The 20,549-nt window shown below is 38.0% G+C and overlaps 1 protein-coding gene across 2 annotated transcripts in view; it reads left to right on the top strand.

Annotated features, from left to right (window-relative positions):
• The window catches only part of RNF13 (ring finger protein 13), a 44,878-nt gene that overhangs the window by 13,039 nt on the left and 11,290 nt on the right, over positions 1–20,549 (top strand). For both annotated transcript variants that reach the window (XM_054204735.1, XM_054204736.1), the window contains exons 4-8: positions 1,308–1,433; positions 6,394–6,481; positions 8,239–8,329; positions 10,025–10,130; positions 16,980–17,073. In XM_054204735.1, the coding sequence (XP_054060710.1) occupies positions 1,308–1,433; positions 6,394–6,481; positions 8,239–8,329; positions 10,025–10,130; positions 16,980–17,073 (505 nt within the window). The remainder of the gene's footprint in view (positions 1–1,307; positions 1,434–6,393; positions 6,482–8,238; positions 8,330–10,024; positions 10,131–16,979; positions 17,074–20,549) is intronic.

Raw genomic sequence — 20,549 nt, forward strand, 5'->3', positions numbered from 1 at the left:
ACCACTCTCTATCTGTATGATAATTTGCTCTAGCTTTAAAACTGATTTAAACAAGTGTGAATCTTGTAGAAATATTCTTAGGTCAAATGATAGTCCATGCATTAGTGTCCAAATGCCTCTACCACACTGTGACATTATTGCACAAACACCTTACAAAGAAAGTAATTTTTCTGAAGAGGTGTGTTTCAAATGAAGGGTAAACAAAACCTCCTCTAGGTGCATAGTCTGGATTTTTCTGTATCTTGGTAATCAAAATGTGTTGTGAAGAGACTAACAGGAATCTAATTAGTATCAATCTAATGGTTAGTTAAGTAACTAATTAATATTCATCTAAATAATAAATAAGCTCCTTTTTAGGTGAGGTAGAGCTTTGACCAAGGAAGCAAGCATATTCTAGTAAGGGAAAAAGGAAAGGTCTGCTCCCCTTACAGCTAGAACAAATAGTGTTGTGCAGTCTGCATGATATTCTTCTGGCATTGTGCATGAGTGTCCGTATCAGCAGTGTTTATGGTGTGCTTTATGCAGTAGGGAAGAAAGTTCCCGAGAGTAGTCAACTTTGAAGTCACAACCTTGTGGAGAGGGACTAGTGTAAGAGCATTCGATGTGCAGGTGGGCATGTTTCCTCTGAAAGAAGTAGAATTTCTCAGTAGATATTAAAGCATGAGGTTAGGAGAGTTTCCACTCCAGACATTTTCAGTGGTGGAGTACTAACTCAATCACCTACAAACAATCCAAAGATTGCTCCAAGGTTGATATTGCCAGAATTTCCTACTTCTGTGAATCTTTCAGTGGTAGCAGGTTTGATGATCTCTAGTCCTTGTTTACCGTAGCAAACTAGCTATTTTCTATGCCAGTTCAGTGTCAGTTTCATGCACCAAACTTTCTTCTATTTTCCCTTTTAATTTCCAGATACTAAGTTTGTGTTAGTGCTTTTCTTAGGCTATTATACTTTAGGTTTCTTGATTAGCCTTCATGTATCTTAGGATAATACTTCCACAATATTAATGTAGTGTATGCAGTCCTTTTTATGCTGAATTATCCTGCAAAGTCTGTTACGAACTTCAGATGATGGAATTGGAAAAACTATTTTCTTTCTAATTCTTTACAAACATAAAGATTTTGATGCATCAAAATAAATAGTTAGGGATGTAGCAGAAATCTTGCTATGATATGTGACTGAGTTGAAAATAAGAATTTGTTTAACTTTTTTATGAAAATGTACAGTTTTCTTTCCTTATAGTTGTCTGCCAACCCTTTTGTTAAGACTAAGAGAAATGAAGCTCCTTTTTTCTCTTCCTGTTTTCTAGGGATTCCTAATAAATTCAAAACCAGAGAATGCATGTGAGCCTATAGCCCCACCTCCACTGAGAGACAACTCGTCTGGTGCTTTTATTGTGTTAATTCGAAGGCTTGAGTGCAACTTTGATATCAAGGTAAGGTGTTTGGTTTTCTTTAAACCCCCCCCTCTGTTCAAAGGTCTTAAAGAATTTACTGGTGCTTCAGAAAAATATCTGTAGCTAACAGCAAGATAGATTCTGAAGGGAAGGGAGAATTTTATTGTCTACAGGCAGATAAAGCAGCACTGTAATGTGATTTAGTTTAAGATTACCTGTTTGTGAGCCAGCTTACATGGCAAATAAGGATGATGGATGCCGCGGTTTTATAATAGAAAACATTTTGGTAGAATATCAGCTTTTCTTGCCAGTTATACTCTGCCGCCAGGGTTCACAGGGGAGATTAGGGAATGGAGATAACAGAAAAGCACCCAAAATCTGCAAGCCATTTTCCTGATTTGTTTTTGTTTTTAATAGCTGGATCATCTTGTGGCTCACTACCATTGTTGCTGGGGTCTCAGTGTGTTACAGTTGGTTGATGGGGAGAGGAGACAGTGTGCTGCTGGGCAGAAATGGGCACAATGACAAGATGGCAATGTTTATGGGTACAATAGCTAGATGATATATAATGAAGTATTTATGTTACAAAAAATTTTGACCTGCAGCTGAAGTGGAGTATTTTCTGTGTTATTTTAAAAATACAAAATTAGAATTATTTGTGTTTGGCTGAAATACATGGTTTTCTTGAAAATAACCCTGATATATGGGGCAGCAAAGGATGTCTTAAGGAAAACAGGCCTGTTTTTGTCATTGGCTTTCATGAAGTAAAAGGAAATCCAGCCAAATTTGCTGCTATGTGCTATGTTCAGTTATGTGGTGTTGTGGTCAAACAGGTAAATTCTACCCAGACTGTAGATTCCAGCTGTAGAGACAGGCCCACTGCTCACGTAATTTACCTTCACATCAAACTCAGGAATATCACATATCTTGTACCATGAATCCTGTCACCGTGTGTGTATGGCTTAGTGGGAAAAGGAAGGGCAAATGTCTGCTTGTCTCTTTTACACCCTCTTTGCTTTTCAAATTGCTGCCCCTAAAATAATGGGATGGCATTACTGCTGAAGACCCTGTTAAAGGAACAGGTCAGAATTTTTCTAGTGGAATAAATTTTAAATCGGAAATACAGCAAATGCTTGTTTGTTGAAAACAACTTGTTATGACTGAGCCTTCAGATTTTTTAGTCTGGTACTAGACCAGAAAAATCACATCTGTGTTGCTGGTTACAGAATTCTGTGATTCTCAGTAACTCTGGAAGGCTGCTCAGCTATAGGCAAGGGTCAGGCAGGGGGCAGATGTGCAAAATTACTTTATCTGCATAGCTATCAACTTCATAAATGTGATCTCTTGTATTTTAATTTTACACATCTTGATTTACCACACACGATCAATAAGTATTCTTGCAGGAGATGGAAGATTTGTACATCGTCATTGTGGGATTTCTGTGGTCAGTTCTTTAAGGATTAAGTCATGCTAGCTCTGTATGGAAACATTTTTTGGTTATGTTTTATATTTCATGTAATATCCATGGAAAAATGGATTCCCAGACATTTCTTCATTAGACAAAGAGCAGGGTAGAAAGTGGATCAGAAGTTCAACATGAGCATGGGTATCTATGTACTCACTGTCCAGTGAATTCAGATTTATATTATGTTGTCAGTACTATTGCAATATAGAATTTCATGCATGCTACAGCATTTTTCCCTGAACTTTCTGCCAGGAAGCAGCATGTGAGTTATATTACATATCTGCTACTTGACAACAGGATGCGGATTTTAACAAAAGCTGGAGTTTATTTTTAAAGCCCTGTTTCTCCTTCTATTTTATATTGAAAACTGCAAATAGAGGTGCATAGTTGTTTCTTAATTTTGTTGTGTATGAATCTTTACTAGGCCAAAAACTCTCTTCTTTCCTTCCATCTCTCTCTTAGCATTTAGGGTATGGTCATCTGTGACCAGATACGTTGTTGACATCATGGAGTTTGTATCATGTATTTTCTGCCTACGTAAAAGGTTTGTTTGGCAGAATAAGCAACAAGTAAAATTGTGCTACTTACGGAAAAACTTCCTAGAATGGTCTGGGATTATATGTAGTAAATGATACCCCACTATGTTAAAACTCTCTTTAGGCACAAAACCCAGCGATGTAATACTGGCCAAATTCCCAACTATGCATTTATGTTTACATCTAAAACTGATTTTTTTTTTTTAACGTTGGGATTTCTCAAGGTGTCTTCATTTTCCAATAACATTGTTCTACAACTTGGAATATAGATGTTAGAAATATGGGGAGAGAATCTGAATTGATGGTGCTCTGGGGCATGTAACTGTTGAGTAAAGAATTGATTGTCATTTTCTTGGTGGAAAGGTATTATGCAGTAAGAAATCACTTCCTGATGCTGTATCATCCTGTTTAGATAGATCTTAAAAATGGGTTAATGCTTCACATGCTGGGTTAATGCTTGATACGCCCGAGGGAAGGGATGTCATCCAGAGGTACCTGGACAGGCTTGAGAGTTGGGCCAGTGTGAACCTCATGAAGTTCAACAAGGCCAAGTACAACATCCTGCACTTGGGTTGGGGCAGTCCCAAGCACAAATACAGGCTGGGTGGAGAAGCAGCCCTGAGGAGAAGGACTTGGGGGTGTTGCTTAATGAGAAGCTCAACAGGAGCCGGCAATGTGTGCTCACAGCCCAGAAAGCCAACCACATCCTGGGCTGCATCCCCAACGGTGTGGCCAGCAGGGTGAGGCAGGGGGAGAGATTCTGCCCTGCCCCTCTGCTCCACTCTGGTGAGACCTCCCTGCAGTGCTGCCTCCAGCTCTGGGGCCCCCAACAGAAGAAAGGTTAGAACTAGATTATCTTTAAGGTCTCTTCCAACTTTAACCATTCTGTGATTCAGTTTTGGTGTACAATTAATGCTTTTGTCTTTGGGACCCTGGGTAGGGAGGGTGAAATTACAATTTAACAATATAACCGAACAGGGAATTGCTACTGCTTTTTGCAGCTAGGTGGTGGTGTTAAGCCTGTGCTCAGTCATGGTAGCTTGGGCAGAAGGTGCCTGGCTGTGATTGTGTTAATGTCACTCTTCAGTAATTCTGTGTCAACTGACCATTTTGTAGGCATCTTCATGTGTGGTTTTAAAAATCCAATAATTAAATAAAAGCCCTATGTTAAAAGTAAGTGGCAAAAGTGTGTAGGAAACTAAAACATTTCCTTAAGTAGTATAAATTACTTACTACCTGTCCTGAAGGACATATTTCAATGTATAATGGACAGTTAATAAACACCTGTTCAGAACATGGTGAAGAAATAAAACAAGCAAACAAAAAAATTTAATACTACATAGAAACTGTCACTGATTACCATAGCAGATTTATGTGGATATGAAGATTAAGAACCTGCGATAACCAGGGACGTTTAAAGCTCAGATCACTCAATGAACTCTTGTATTCCTTTCTTCAGTTTCAGCACTTGAGTTGTGATGTGTTGTCTGTGATGACTCCATTACTGCTATTCTGTGTCACAAGCTCAGATATCTAGATGTTCGGTACTTTTCATCCTGTCCTTGTCTTGAGTGTTTTATTTAAAATTCTCAAGCCTTATTTCTTTTTTGCCTTTTTTTTTTTGCTGTTGTGCAGCATGCAAGAAAGCTTTGTATTTCAAGCTTGACCTAGAGAACCTTTTTTAGAATAATCAGTGGTAGTTTTCCAGCTTTACAACTCATGTTCCTCATTATTGTTTGTCTCTTGCAAAGAAAAACTTGGGGGGTGCATGTTATGTGTGTGTGTTTATATACACGCACACACATACTTCCCCTCTCCTAGCTTTAAGGGTAGAGATCTTAAAAAAAGAGCACCAGAACTTTCCCCTGGATTTTTCTGATATGGTGATGATAGCCTGCTGTACAGGAGAGATGGTGGTGATTTCCTGGTGAATTAGTGTAGGACAGGATTCCATAAGATTTGTTTGTGTCTATGTTTGTAAGGGTGGTGTCATAGTTGGTGTTTGACTGATTAATAAAACTGTTGTGATGCCATAATAGCTGAATGCTGCAGCTGTTTTTCAGTTTCAAAGGTATTTACAGCTGTGATGTTTTGGTCAGTTGTACTTAATGGTTGTATGCTTGCCCACTACAGAAATAGGTATTTGCCTTACAGTCTGCTTAAATACATGCATCTAAGTGGAAATAAAAGCTATCACTGTGTCCCATACTAGCTTAATTCAGAGCAAGTCTCTCCAGCTATGGCCAAACTTATTATGTAGTTTTAAACAGGAGTTGAATACAGGATGAAACCCGTATGTTCCTCAAGGTTCTCTAGTGCTTTTTGCATGTTATAATGAGTTTTTATACTGTCATGGATGCATCAGAAGCAATATCTTAGATGAATAGTTGTAACTTAGTTATGTTTGCATTACTGATAGTCACTGCAGCAAATGCCATTTACATAGACCTTAAGCTTTGCTTGTATTGACAAAAAACCAGTATATATCAGAAACGTAACTGGTACACTATATTTATAGTTTTGTACCCATATTTATAATTTTTTACTTTTCTATGAGAAAGCTTCTGATGCCTGGGTTGTCAAGTAAGATATTTCCACATCTTTAAAGGCACAGGAAATATACTACTCATGTGATTTCATGAGCTATCAAGTGATAATTTCCAGTTTACCAAAGTAAGTTAGTACCTTTATTTTCAATTATGGTTAAATATTATTTTTATCTATCCATAGAAAGTTTTTTTTATTCCTGTTTTTAATATGTTTAAAAACTGTCTGTCTGCAGACAATATCGGATGCTTTTTCTGGAAAAATAACATAATTACATGAGTGTAAGAATAATTATATGATTTTGTTTTGAAAGGTGATACTTGTTTTGTAAGTGCAAATGACATTGTGGTAATACTTAAAAATTCCTGAAAGTGTACCTTGTCTTAGGACAGACAGGTTACTGTATTTTGAAGCGGTAGTCTTTCTAATAAGTACTTTTTATGGCTTACAGGTTTTAAATGCACAGAGAGCTGGATATAAGGCAGCTATAGTTCACAATGTTGATTCTGATGACCTCATAAGCATGGGATCCAACGACAGTAAGTACAGGTATCACTTCTTCTCTCCTGTTTGAAAATCATTTCACCCACTGGTGTGCAGTATTAAAATCAGGGTAAAGTATTAAACAAACAATAAACAAAAAAAACCCCAAACCAACAACAGAAAGCCCCAGAAAAACCCACCTCAACCAGAAATCCTTCTGCTTTTAACACTTTAAAATGGGAGATATTTGTAGAAGAACATATATGTATGCTTGCGTATTATTTGTGGCATTAAGTTTGTTCATTCTGAGTGTTTCTTTTGTTTTTCCTTTAAATTTTAGTTCAACTGTTCTGGGTTAAATGGTCACATTTATGAGAGCAATTTATATGACTGATGTGGAAAATAGATGATGTGTTGTTAATTAAGTAGAAACATAGGAAAACTGAACGCTGCTCTTGGAAGGAAATCAAACTTTAAAATATGACTTTTTAGTATTTGTTAGTGCTTCTGTTTTGTTGTTGCATTGTTGTATACATTTTCCTGTTCCTTTGGGCAAATGGATTCTAATTTCATATGAATACATATTGCCTGTACGTATTTTCAGTTGGAGAAAGAATGTTTAGAAACCAGTGCGCCACTTTCTGAATGATTCTGATGCTAGCTGTTCCAATTTTAACCTTTCATGGAGTAAATATGTGCAGAACATCTTGTAATCTAGTCAGAACGTTGGCTTTGTTTTATGGTGTGTGTTTTTTGTCTATAGCAGTGTTACAACTGTCTCTGTGGCATTTCTTTCTTTTGTCCAGTTTTTGAGCTTGCTCAGTATGGAACAAAAGCATAAATAAGAACAAAAATGTCTTTCCAAGAGGAAACACCATTGAATAAACTAGGAAATGAACTTTCAGCAAACTAAATGGCAGCTGAGTAGCCCAGAAAGTGATGTGGAACTGGTTTTAATGAATTCCCAACCCATGTGAATCTTATTTTCAGGTTTTAGTGAGAAATCTAAATGTAGAACAAGTTCACAACCAGTGCAGTTGGTTGGGTAGTGTGAGGTGACGTTAAGCCATGTATGCTTTTGCCTTTGGGAACCTGAGTGCTTTGATAGTGAAGTGTCAGAGGTGCAGATCAATAGAAAGTGAAGCCAAGGAGACAGCTTTATAGAATACGGGATTTATCTTTCAATAATTTTTCATTTGGGCTACATCTTTTGAGCATGTTATTGCCTACAGTAGTAAACAGAAGGGGGAGACAGTTCCATCCAGTTTCTTGAGACTGAAATAAAGGTGTGGGATTTGTTCATTCTCTTCTTTCTTCTTTTTGACCCTTTCTAGCCACAGCTGTTTCCATTGTGTTTGTCTATGTTTAGGGTGGAAAGAAGGGAAGAAAGATTAATTAAAATTTACAGTACCAGACCACAGAAATCATATAAGGTGCCAGAAATTTTGGAAATAAATGGAGTTGTGTGACTTCATCGTTCTTACTCAGAGACTTGATATCCTGGTTAAAATTCCTCTGATGAAGCCTCTTTTTTTTTTTTTGCCAAAATATTTTGGCTTTCTGCTCCCTTTAAATATTCCATTAAGAATTTTGACTTCTATACCTGCAGTAAAGTCCCTAGATATTCAGTAGGAAAAATGATACCATTTCTTATATGACGTAAAGATGTAGCATGCATGTACATGAGTCTGTCATTATGTTAAAATATATCTTCACGTTGTGGTAGTCTCATAATGTTCAAGTCTTATGTCTTAAGAGTGTCCATAGAGTGTCTGAGTAATAATAACTTTATTTTCTTGCTTTTTTTATACAGTTGAGATTTTAAAGAAGATTGACATTCCGTCTGTCTTTATTGGTGAGACTTCAGCTAATTCTCTTAAAGAAGAATTTACTTACGAAAAGGGGTAAGTTATCTCTGTGTTACTCCTTGCATTAAGTCATTGCCTCTTTTTAATATTTATGGTTTTAAAATAGGATGTTGTGATGACAGAGGCTACAGATATTCAAGGTGGAACCTTGTGCCCGAGAGTAATGGGCAGAAAGCATTTTAAAAATGAATATAAATCGCTTTCCTGCAAGAGGTTTACCATATATTTATGAAAAGTTACTCCTTTCATTTTCATATAGCATTAAACATATGAGTTTAGCCAGTGATCTAGGAATCACAGAAATATTTGTGAGCATTTGTGTGTTTTGGATCTAAGGGTGTGTTCTTGCAATATAAGTCAGTTCCCATTGAAGTCAGATGGGTCTTTAAAAAATGTATTTTTAAAGCCTGTTGGAGATAATACAGTCATGAAACTATTGACGAGTCAAGACTGAACTGTAATCTTAATCTACCCTTTCTGTTGTATTCTTAGGTACCTGTACAAATACTGACACGGACAATTTCATTGATTGATAGTTTGAATTCAAATTATCATCTGTCAAACCTTACAGTGTTTAGCTCCTCGCTGACTTTAAGAGCAATTCTGCTCTAGAAGAGAGATAGAAAAGTGGGTTTATTGATTTCCCTGGTGCTGCCCACTGCATTCCTTGTTCAGAAGTGCATTCTTTCTAATTGCATCGGTGTTCGTAGTATAGGACTACTGAAGCTGTCTCTTTTTGTTGTCCTTTATTAATTGTTATAGAACAAGTCAGAGATAACTTCCTATGCTAAGTGAATCTGCAGGATGCATTTAAGATGATTCTAACGGGATGCATGATTAGGTTTGCACTGCTTCTGTTTTTGTTCTAAGTTTAAAAATTTAAAAAGAAAAGTATTGCAAGAACAAGATGGTTAAAATACATACCTTGAATAGGATGGAAAAGGAGATGTGTCTTGTGTTATTATTCTAATGAGCTTGCTCCTTCAAGTCTCTGATGTCCTTTCACTAAATTAATCAGAAATAGATTGTGTCATTCTTAGGTAGGCTCACCTTGCTGATGAAACTAGTTAAGTGGAGTGTGGCTCCACAGGGGTAGTGATTATAGAACATTCATATAGAACATGATATACATTCACATATTGTACCTTCTCAGCTGTTCTTGACTACTTGTGCCAATAGAACAATAGCAGGATTTTACTTCCTTAAGTATCAATAAATACTTGTGTTCGGACATCCAGTTGTCAGCATCCATATTGGGTTTTCTAGGAAGATTTTTGGTTACTGTCCTGTAATTTATTGACTCCCCAGAGGACAAAGGGTGCGCTTGCCATACTTCATGATTTGAAACTAAACTTCCCATATAACCCAAAATACTTTGGTAAATAAGAATGATTTCATAGTATATTTTGATAGTCATGTTGTATTTTTCTCATTCTGTGCTCAAAGCAGTTATGAGGTTGTTTTCCTGCTTGCTTTAAATTTATTTATGATAAGTCAGTAAGTAATTTTAACTCCAAAACATTCTAAGAAACATTGTTTTATCCTTTTATTCAGTTGGCTTTACATTATGTGAATTCAGATGAATTTTCTATGTTGTTGTGCACAGGTAGATATTCCTTTAGTGTGTCTAGCGATAACCTTTTATTTTAATGGCTTTTTTAATTGTATTTATTCTTTAAGTCATTGCTTATTAAATTCTAACCTATTTGTCTTATCTTTTTCTCCCCGTAGGGGCCATGTTGTGTTAATCCCAGAGTTCAGTCTTCCTTTGGAGTACTACTTAATTCCTTTCCTAATAATAGTAGGGATCTGTCTTATTCTCATCGTCATATTTATGGTAAGTTCATTCTTTTAATAACATTTTTTCTTTCAAATAAATCATCACAGAACTGTCACTTACTGAAGTCAAGGGATACAGTAAAGGTACAGTGAAAGCTTTGTGAACGGTACATAACTGTACCATGCTTACCTGTAATCCTTTGTTTTTTTCAGTACAATAAACAGGTGCAGAATTTTGTCAAAGGGATATCAGGAGCCCTTAGGATGTTCTACCTGACATCTAACTACTTAGAAAGAATTGCCCTCACTGCTACTCTTCCACTGCACAAGTGGTTTTTTTTGCCCCATAAAGAATGACCTGACCTTGTGCTCTTGTACACTGGGATTATGTCCCAGTTTACCAAACCTGTCCTGCTTAATAAACGTTAGTCCCACTGTTCCACAGTGCAGGTTTCACTGTGTTTTCTACTTCCGGTATAGTAATCAGTCAGCAAGCTCAGAGCCTGTTACAGTATAATAGCATATGTCTTACAGCATATACGTTACCTATAGAGATTCTCAGTTGGGCACGTGTCTCCTATAAAAGGTAATATAGCGTAGCTATATATTATTTCAGAATACTTAGCATCCTACTTCTTCCTATTTTACCTTTTGATGAAAATCAAGTAATACATCAACTGTTCTATAACATTTTCTTAAAATATTTCTTTCTGTGTTAGTGTGTTTTGCACTGTAAGTTATGTATTTCATTGACGATCCTGGGCACAATCAAAATTGCAGCAGCTCTCTGAAAACAAAGCAGAAGTGACCAACCAGAGATGATGTAAAGTTCACTAATGCTTTGTCTGACCTGATGATGATAACCTTGATCATAGAGGACTTTCTTAGGTGAATATATAGCCTTATCATTGTATGATGAAGGTCAGCAGTTTGAAGTAAGGAGAGATGGTATTTCTAAAGGAGAGCGGTGACCAGGGATAATATTTTATGAACATCTGTTGTTCTGAGACCATCAATATTCCAACTTGAGCTTCACTAATAATCTGCTTGTAGCACACTGAAGCTGGAAAGTCAAACAAAATATTGGTTACGTAAGAAATGGAATGAAGAAGGCTATAAAGGGGACTGATATAATTTTGAAAATCATAAGTACTGGCTTTGAATCCTATCAAAATATGATGTGACGCACCAATGTGCCATTTTTCAGAAAGATACTAATTAAGGAACGAAGAGAAAGACAATAAGAATACTTAGGGGGCCTATTATTTAAAGAGTGACTTAGGTTACCATCGAAAACTAATGTAGGAGGGAGGGACATATGACAACTGTAATCATGAGGCATGTGAGCTTGACCTTTATCATGAACACCACTGTGGAAATTCAGAAATAAGAGAGATGGGTTTTAGTCTTGGGTTATTTCTTTTTATTTTGCTTCAGAGTTTTTCATCAGTTCAGATGCTTTTGGTTTTAGATGATGTTAATTGTAAAAGTTCCTAGTGGATTTCAGTGCTGTCATCTTCAGGTCAAGAAAATAACTAAATTACAGACCAGTTTGCACCAGTCACTTTAGCAAGGATTTAGCAAGAGTCATGTACCAAACACAAGGCTAGTCCCACTGGAACGCCACCTCTCCTTAGAATTACACGTTTCCCTCACTATGAAAACAGCGGTTTTTGGCATCAAAAGTGACATTACAAATGTTATACAGGTGAGCTAAACAAATTTGTAAAGTGTTTGTCTTTAGGGCATAAGTGAGTTTTCTTAGCAGAAACCATAGAATCACAGAATGGTTTGGGTTGAAAGGGACCTTAAAGATCATATTAAAAGTCACATCCAACCTTCAACACTTCCAGTGATGAGGCATCCACAACTTCACTGGGCAAACTGTTTGTGTCTTACCACCCTCATATATCCAATCTAAATATACAGTATTTCATAGATACTGATTCAGTTTGCCTTTTAAGAACTGGATAGTTTTGTATCAGCATGCTGATACTCTGAATTAAAACAATTTTTTACTTAATGTGTGATTTTGGGAGCTCCAGATTCCAAATAAAATATATAGGGAAGAACAGTCTGTACAATCCAAGACGAATAAACAGATGCTAGGTAGGATTAGCTATGAGAAGGGGAAATAAACATTTGGTGAGGAAAATTTCAGGCATTTAAACTCATCTCCAATTTCCTTGCTTATGCACTGTGAGGAAATGCAAAAAAGGGCATGTCTATAAACTGTGATTAAGAATTTATTTTTCCAATTATGTCCCAGCTATAAAAGCAAAGGCTTCGAGAGACCTGAATTTCTCTTCTGTTAGTGTCAACAGGTAGTGAGTGCTAAAATTAATGGTTCTTTCTGTGTCTGGAAAACCAGACAGGAACCAGGAGAAAATCATATTGTATATCTGCAAGTCAGGGTTACCTGTACTATGTGTTTGGGACAGGTGTTTGGAGGGTTTTGAAAACAGGTGATAACAATGTTGAAAATACCAAAATCTGTCTACACAGCTCATGTTAAACTGTGAGGAAAAAAGTGGAGAGGTCTTTGAAAGCATCTTCCAGAGTGTGGTACAGGCCTGATGGGGGTAACAGGATAAAATCGGATTCCGTAGCGAAACGTAACTAGTGGAAAAAAGAGTTTGAGTCGTCTTTATGAAGAAGGGGCAGGCAACTCAGGAGGATGAGGTTGTGCAGGGAGAAAATTAGAAGGGCCAAAGCCCAACTAGAACTTAATCTGGCTACTGCATTAAAGACAGTAAGAAATGTTTCTATAAATACCTTAGCAACAAAAAGAGGGTTAAGGGAAATCTCCATCCTCTGTTGGATGTGAAGGGGAAACACAGTGACTGGCTGAGGAAAAGGCTGATACTTGATGCCTTCTTTGCCTCAGTGTTTAATAGTAAGACCAGTTGTTCCCTGAGTACCTAAGCCCCTGACCTGGAAGACAGGGACGGAGAGCAGAATGAAGCCCCCATAATCCAAGGGCAAACTGTGAGGGACCTGCTACATCACGTAGACACACACAAGTCTATGGGGCCGGATGGGATCCACGCAAGGGTACTGAGGGCGCTGGCAAATGTGCTCACCAAGCCCTTTCCATCATTTATCAGCAGTCCTGGCAAACCAGGGAGGTCCCAGTTGACTAGAAGTTAGGCCATCTGCAAGAAGGACCACAAGGAAGGTCTGGAGAACTACAGGCCTGTCAGTTTGACCTCCCTGCCAGGGAAGGTTATGGAGCAGATCATCTTAAGTGCCATCACACAGCACATGCAGGGCAATCAGGCCGAGTCAGCATTGTGTTTATGGAAGGCAGGTCTATCTTGACAAACCTGATCTCCTCCTATGATAAGGTGACCCGCTCGGTGGATGAGGAAGGGGCTGTGGATGTTGTTAACCTGGACTTTAGTAAAGCTTTTGACACTGTTTCCCACAGCATTCTCCTGGAGAAACTGGCTGCTCATGGCTTGGATGGCTGTATTCTTCACTGGGTGAAAAACTGGCTGGAGAGCCAGGCCCAAAGAATGGTGGTGAATGGAGTTAAATCCAGTTGGTGGCCAGTCATAAGCGGTGTTCCCCAGGGGTCAGTACTGGGGAACTGTACTCAGTACTGGGGTTCTGTTTAATATCTTCATCAATGATCTGGACAAGGGGATTGGGTGGACCCTCAGTATGTTTGCAGACTACACCAAGTCTGGTGGGAGTGTTGATCTCCTGGAGAATAGGATGGCTTTACAGAGGCATCTGGACAGGCTGGATCAATGGGCTGAGGCCAGTGGTATGAGGTTCAACAAGGCCAAGTGCCAGGTCCTGCACTTGGGTCACAACAACGCCATTCAGTGCTACAAGCTTGGGGAAGAGTGGCTGGAAAGCTGCCTGGTGGAAAAGGACCTGGAGGTGTTGACAGCCAGCTGAATATGAGGCAGCAATGTGCCCAGGTGGCCAAGAAGGCCAACAGCATCCTAGCCTGTGTCAGGAATAGTGTGGCCAGCAGGACTGTGGAAGCAGTCGTCCGTCCCCCTGTACTCAGCACTGGTGAGTACAGACATCGAGGTGCTGGAGTGTGTCCAGAGAAGGGCAGTGAAGCTGGTGAGGGGTCTGGAGCACAAGTCTTAGAGGAGCAGCTGAGGGAACTGGGGGTGATCAGCCTGGAGAAAAGGAGGCTGAGGGGAGACCTTATTGCTCCCTACAACTACATGAAAGGAGGGTGTAGTGAGAAGGAGGACAGTCTCTTCTCCCAAGTAACAAGTGATAGGACAAAAGGAAATGGCCTCAAGTTGCACCAGGGGAGGTTTAGATTGGATATTAGGAAAAATTTCTTCACGGAAAGGGTTATGAAACATTTGAACAGGCTGCGCGTGCGTAGATGTGGTGCTCAGAGCCATGGTTTAGTGGTGGACTTGTCAGTGCTAGGTTAACGGTTGGACTTCATGATCTTAAAGGTCTTTTCTAACCTAAATGACTTGGTGATTCTAAGCTATGGGGCAGCATGACGGTGTTTGAGGAACAGTGTGCTGGTGAGGGCTTTCACTTGGCTCCATGACGTACTGAGTACACTGGGCCACACCTGAAATGTGTGTACACTGACACACACTTTATGGAGAATAAACGAGGAACTGGAAGCTTTGGCTCACTCCCAGAGCTACAACATCATTGGCATAAGTAAGACGTAGTGGGAAGAGTGCTGTGATTGTAGTGCTGTGGTGGACAATTATAGGCTCTTCCGGAGAGACAGGCAAGGCAGGGGGGGCATACTGTGTGTGGAAGAGAGGTTGGACTGTACGGCACTTGCAGTTGAGCATGAAATGGCTGGGAACCTCTGTGTAGGCATTAGGGGAGAAGATAATAAAGGGTATGTTGTCTTTTTTTAAAACCAATGATGGGCCCTGGCACCCCTGGAGCTCTGGGTTGGAGGACCATGACTGGGGGAATGATGAGCTCCCAGTTGACTTGGAACCTTTATGGGATTTGCTGCTGCAACTGAATGCACATAAATGTATGGGACCTGATGATGTTCATCCCAGGGTACTGGAAGAGTTGGCCAATATTGTTGTGAGACCCCTCTCAGTTATTTGTCAACAGTCTTGGGAATTTGGAGAGGTCCCAGTTGCCTCGAACCTAGCAAATGTTATTTGTCCTGTTTTCGAGACGGTGAAAAAAGAAGACCCTAGTAATTATAGGCCTGTCAGTCTCACTTCATTGCCTGGTAAAATGATGGAGTTATTGAAAAACACTTGAAAAACAATGCAGTCATCAGTCAAAGTTAACATGGGTTCATGAAGGGAAAGTCAGTCCTTCTAACTTAATATCCTTTTATAACAAGCTTACTCACTCAGTGGACAAAGGGAAGGCAGTAGATGTGTGGAGTTGTAGTTTTGGGGGTTTGTTTGGGTTTGGGTTTTTTTTTTTTTAGCAAAGCTTTTGATGCTGTCTTCTGCAGTATCCTTCTGGACGAAATGTCCACCGTAAAGCTAGACATGTGCACAATATGATGGGTGAACAATTGGCTGAAGGGTTAGGCTCAAGGAGTTGTAGTTAAACAGGGTAACATCTCACTGGCAGCCATCCATTAGTGTGGTGTTCATCAGGGTTCACCTTCACCACCAGTTCTCTTAAATTTTTCTATCAATGACCTGGACACAGGAGTTGAGTGCATGCTAAGTAAGCTTGCCAACAATACTAAATTAGGAGATATTGATTCCCTTGAGTGGGGGGAGGCTTTACAGAGAGATCTTGATAGATTAGAGCGCTGGACAATTGTTACAGTGAACTTGATCCCAGGGAGGTTGTGGGTTGGATTTGGTCCTCATTCATTTGTGGTTTTGGCCCTGCTTCTTTCAGGAGATATTGTTTTTAATTAAAAAATGAATGCAAGACTCTGGTACGAAGTATCTGAATTATGGCAGAAAAACTGCAGCTTACGCATACAGCTCATTCTTTAGCTGGGGTAAAAAGAGTCTGAACGAACAGTTTGGATACAAATACACTTAAAAAGTGAAGCCAGGTGTGACGCAGAAGGATAAATAAATTTTGTTGAAACCAATTACTGTTTCAAATGGTCCTAATAATATTTGTCCATAATATACATACATCCATACTTTAAAAAAAAATAATAATCTCTTGTGAAGTATATCAGTGACTTTAAGGGATTCCTAAAGTGAGAGATGTTAATACTGTTTATGATATTGATACTCTCTGCGTTTACCTTATCCACAGCATAGGCATAGAGTAGGTGTAGAGTACCTCTGAAAACTTCAAAAAATTTGTTAGTGTGTGTGCTTTGGTTAAGGCCATTATTTTGTTCATTTGTCGTCATATTTGAAAAAGAATGTCATATCACAGATGATAGAATTAGAATTTGAACAGAAATAGCATTAGGGACTGCTAAGAAAATGGAAGCAAAATCTTTAGTATAGTTGAAGACAGTAAGAAACTATGGCTTGAAGTGACCCTTTTACCTGTAGGCAAACTGCATCTAGATACTATGAAAACAGTTCTGATGAACATGGGAATAATCCTGTAAAAGAGCTGTGATAATCTAAAACCGCAAGCAAAACCAGTCAAACTTAATGAATTGTTTTGCTCTGAGATGTGCCACCCTACTGTACATTGGCCTTGGTAGAGGGTTGCAGCAGTGACAGTTGTTTTATGTAGTATGGACATAATTTTTCTTTTTCTCTTTCCTTTCCAAAAAAAAAAGCTTATGTCTTTTCAGTTTTGAGTGCCATGGTCATCAAGAACATCCTGCAAGCTTGTTTGGCTTCATCCTTGAGTCCAGGCAAGGGAAGAGATGTTTCAGTTTGAGCTGCAGTTCCCTTTGGACTAACTTACTGTGAAGACTCATAAATCAAAACTTCTGTTGTTCTTTTATTGTTTTAATTTGCTGGTTATGCTGTTTTATGTCTGTTTCCAGATCACAAAATTCGTGCAAGACAGACACAGAGCAAGAAGGAATCGTCTTAGGAAGGATCAGCTTAAGAAAATTCCTGTACATAAATTTAAGAAAGGCAAGTGGATCATTCTCTTTGTCTAACCAATTGTTTTTAATGCCAAAAATCCTCTAAATTTGAGGAGCTTTGTAGTTTTGGAGGTAATTTTGAGTACACTTGAAATAGATAGTTTGGAGTGAAAGCACACAAAACTTGACCCTGCTCTCACTGAAATAGAGGAGTTCTAGCATTTCTTTAATGGAAGCAGAGCATATGCAAACTGTGGCTGAGAATTAAAACGTTGCTTAATATACCACAGAATTGGTACAGAACTTCCACAAAACTTCCTTGTGTTCTCATTAACAGTGACCGCAGCAGTCAGTTGCTGTGATGCATTATTTCCATTGTTTGTCTGGAAATTGATAAATACTAGTGGCACCTAAGTTGCCTGGCATTGTAGAGACTAGAAAAACAAAACTGTCTTGTGGGTATAATTTATCCACTTTTCCAGAAGAGTAGTCTTTTCGTTCAATCACAATACTTCTGTTAGGGCAAGAATGATTCAAATTTAATGCCAAAATACTTGCTGTTGTAATTCTTTGTAGTGATTAGTTTTATGCAAGATCTAATGACAAGATAAGAAATAAAGCTGTAGTAAGTTACTTTATTCAGTGAAACAGAAAAGCTGCCTTAAGTCCTTCTCTGTTGTAGTCTACTCCTTAAAAGTAGAAAAAAAATCTGCTACATTTTTTCTCCATTTTGTTTTTTAAATGTGTTACCATTTTACCATCTGATTGTGCATTCATAAAAGCTATTGCAAGGTATGAGAAGAAAAGGTGGAAAAAGTACTTAACTGAAATGATTGATTACTACATAACACATATCAATAGAGAATGTATTTGCGGAGGCACAAAGACCATGTTGGGGCATATGCCTGGTTTCAAGAATAGAACCACTGACTGTTCTTTGCCCTTGATAAAGCCAACCTGCATTATTAATGACATTGCTCTCACTTTGTGCAAAGCAGATGTTCAGTTTGAGCAGATACCGTTTTTATGCAATGTTTAGTCAGCCTCATGGGGGGGGGGGGGGGGGGAAGTTTTCCTCTGCAGAGTTGACTGAACCTTGCTATAATGACCTATTGGAATGGATTTAAAATTAACTCTAAAAAATTATCTTAAGCCAATAAAGCTAATATTAATTTTGTTTCCTCTTATTGATTCCCTATGAAATCTAACTAGAATAAAAATACAAAGTAGATTATGTTGTACTTGAAAGAGAACTTTGCAAAGAAAAAGTTGCTTCAAGATCAGTTAATGTCTTTTTCAGTTAATTTTGTGCATCTGTAAATAATTATCTCAGAATTACATGACTAAGTAGCCAGTGTATGAAAATATCTTATTGCTGTTTTCCTTATTCTCCTTCCTCTTTCCTCTTGCTGAATCTTACACAATATAAATTGTTTGGAGCTCAGCCAGTCTTTGTAAAGTAAACCTGTCTGTAAATATCCAGGTATCCACTGCATTCACTGACTTACGAAAAACAGAACAAAAAGCTTATTTTTCTCAACTAGGATTTCAGTTTCTTTAAGCGAATGATCACTTTGGTTCTCCTGCTAAGAAATTAATCCCTTGCATTACTTCCTTTAAGTCTTTTTACTAAAAGGACAAGACTTGACCCAGTACTTGCAATATGTTACCTTTGGCAATTACAATAAAGAGATATTGCTTCATGCTTCTTTGTGAAAGATAGGATTTCTCAAGACATTATTGCCAAATCCATTTGCTTCAGTCTTCTTGATGATATACCCAAACAATCTTGCCTTTTGCTTTGGAAGGATAGGTGAAAACAACTCCTGTGGACTATAATCCTGTTTTTAGGAATGCTGGATTTTCTTTTGTCTTCAGTGTATTCTTAAAAATCTGTTTGTATTGAAATGTTAGTCAAATACTGAAGCTAAGGCACTGTAGATACTGGTTCTTCTTTCTTGCACTGCTTTTTATATCATGAATCACTGCTTAATAAATGGTTTCACTGTACTGTAAAAGGGTGTTTAAGGGAAAGCTGGTTTGAGTGGATATCTAGAATTTAATAGGTTGATAGGCAAATGATGATGTAATGAAGATGATTGCTCTGTAGGGGTGATTGCACTCTGACATACCTAAAGAGTTGCTAACACAGGAAATGCATGAACCGTTCCTAAATAGGATTTGAGTCAAATACCACTGTATGGCTTGGGAATTTGTTACTAATTTCAGTAAGCTTTACATCAGGCACTTAGCATTTCTGTAATGCGTAGAGAATGCAGTAACAAAAGATGTGGCATTGACTGTCTTTGCAAAGTCCTAACCAACAAGTTTCATCTTTGAGTAATTCCACAGCATGCAAAGTACGCTATACCAAAATCTGGTTTCTATACTGAAAGAGTTTTGGGGCAATTTTTGTGTTGCAGTTCCTTATGAAATGGATTACAGTTTGGTCATACAAAAGTCAGTGGGAGTTGATGTCTCTTGTATGATGCCTTTATAAAAAAAGTGAAGACAGCAAAAAAGACAATCCATTTAATGTGCCTGTAACTTGATCATTAGCAAATCTGAATATTCTGTAGAATAATAGTTTAAGAAAAAAAATAGGTTAGGAATTTTCTGAATTGATACGTATTGTAGAATTTACTTTCAGAAATATATAATATTATTTTCATGCTAGCTTAACTTTACTCTTAAGTGGAATCTAGGCCAAGACTGAAAATATTTTTGGATCTTAACTGCAGTGAGATTACAGTGTAATCTCTTGCTCCTGTAGAAAAGAAAATATCATAAACTTAGTGAAGATAGAATGCTACAAAAAACAGACGTGTGAGTATATTATTAAGAAATTAAACATGAACAAAGCAATTATTTCTACATTGAGGGTTGAAAGTTAGGATCCTAAGCAAGTGGTTAGATGTCTGATAAATCTTCCAGGATTTGGGAGTTGCTACTTCCACAAGACTTCTAAAAATGGAGTTGTTTGGTTAGGTGTTTAAATATTAAACAGCAACTTAATGTTAGGTAGTCAGCTTTGAAATGCTTTATGTACACGTGGAAGAAAGCCCCAACATATGTGACAAATAGTAAGCCGTAAGAGTCATTTTAAGCAAATACATATTTTTAAGTATTGTGTGTATTGAATTTTTGGGTACCTGTCTGCATATGCAGATTGATACGTAGGATTGAGCAATAGGGGGAAGTAGATGTATCTCAATGTTTTTTAAAAATCTGCTCCAGAGTAAGTGCGGTTCTGCAGTTTACTGCGTATTCCTAAAGTGACTTTTTTTTCCCTGAAAATGGGATTATCACTGATCTAATTACTGTTCATTACTGACCCATCTGCCTGACTGCACGTACAGTTATGGTCTAATAGAGAAAACCAGTCATAAGGTCTGCCAAAGTCTTTGTGGTTTTATTTTTGCATTTTTCATTGTTCATAAGTACACAGCTAGGTGGGATATATGTGGATGGATAGCTCTGTGTTTCTGAAAATGTGTGGGTTTTTTTTTATTTGTATGTGCCATG

The sequence above is a fragment of the Rissa tridactyla genome, chromosome 6, assembly GCF_028500815.1.
Source record: "Rissa tridactyla isolate bRisTri1 chromosome 6, bRisTri1.patW.cur.20221130, whole genome shotgun sequence".
NCBI classification, from domain to species: domain Eukaryota; kingdom Metazoa; phylum Chordata; class Aves; order Charadriiformes; family Laridae; genus Rissa; species Rissa tridactyla.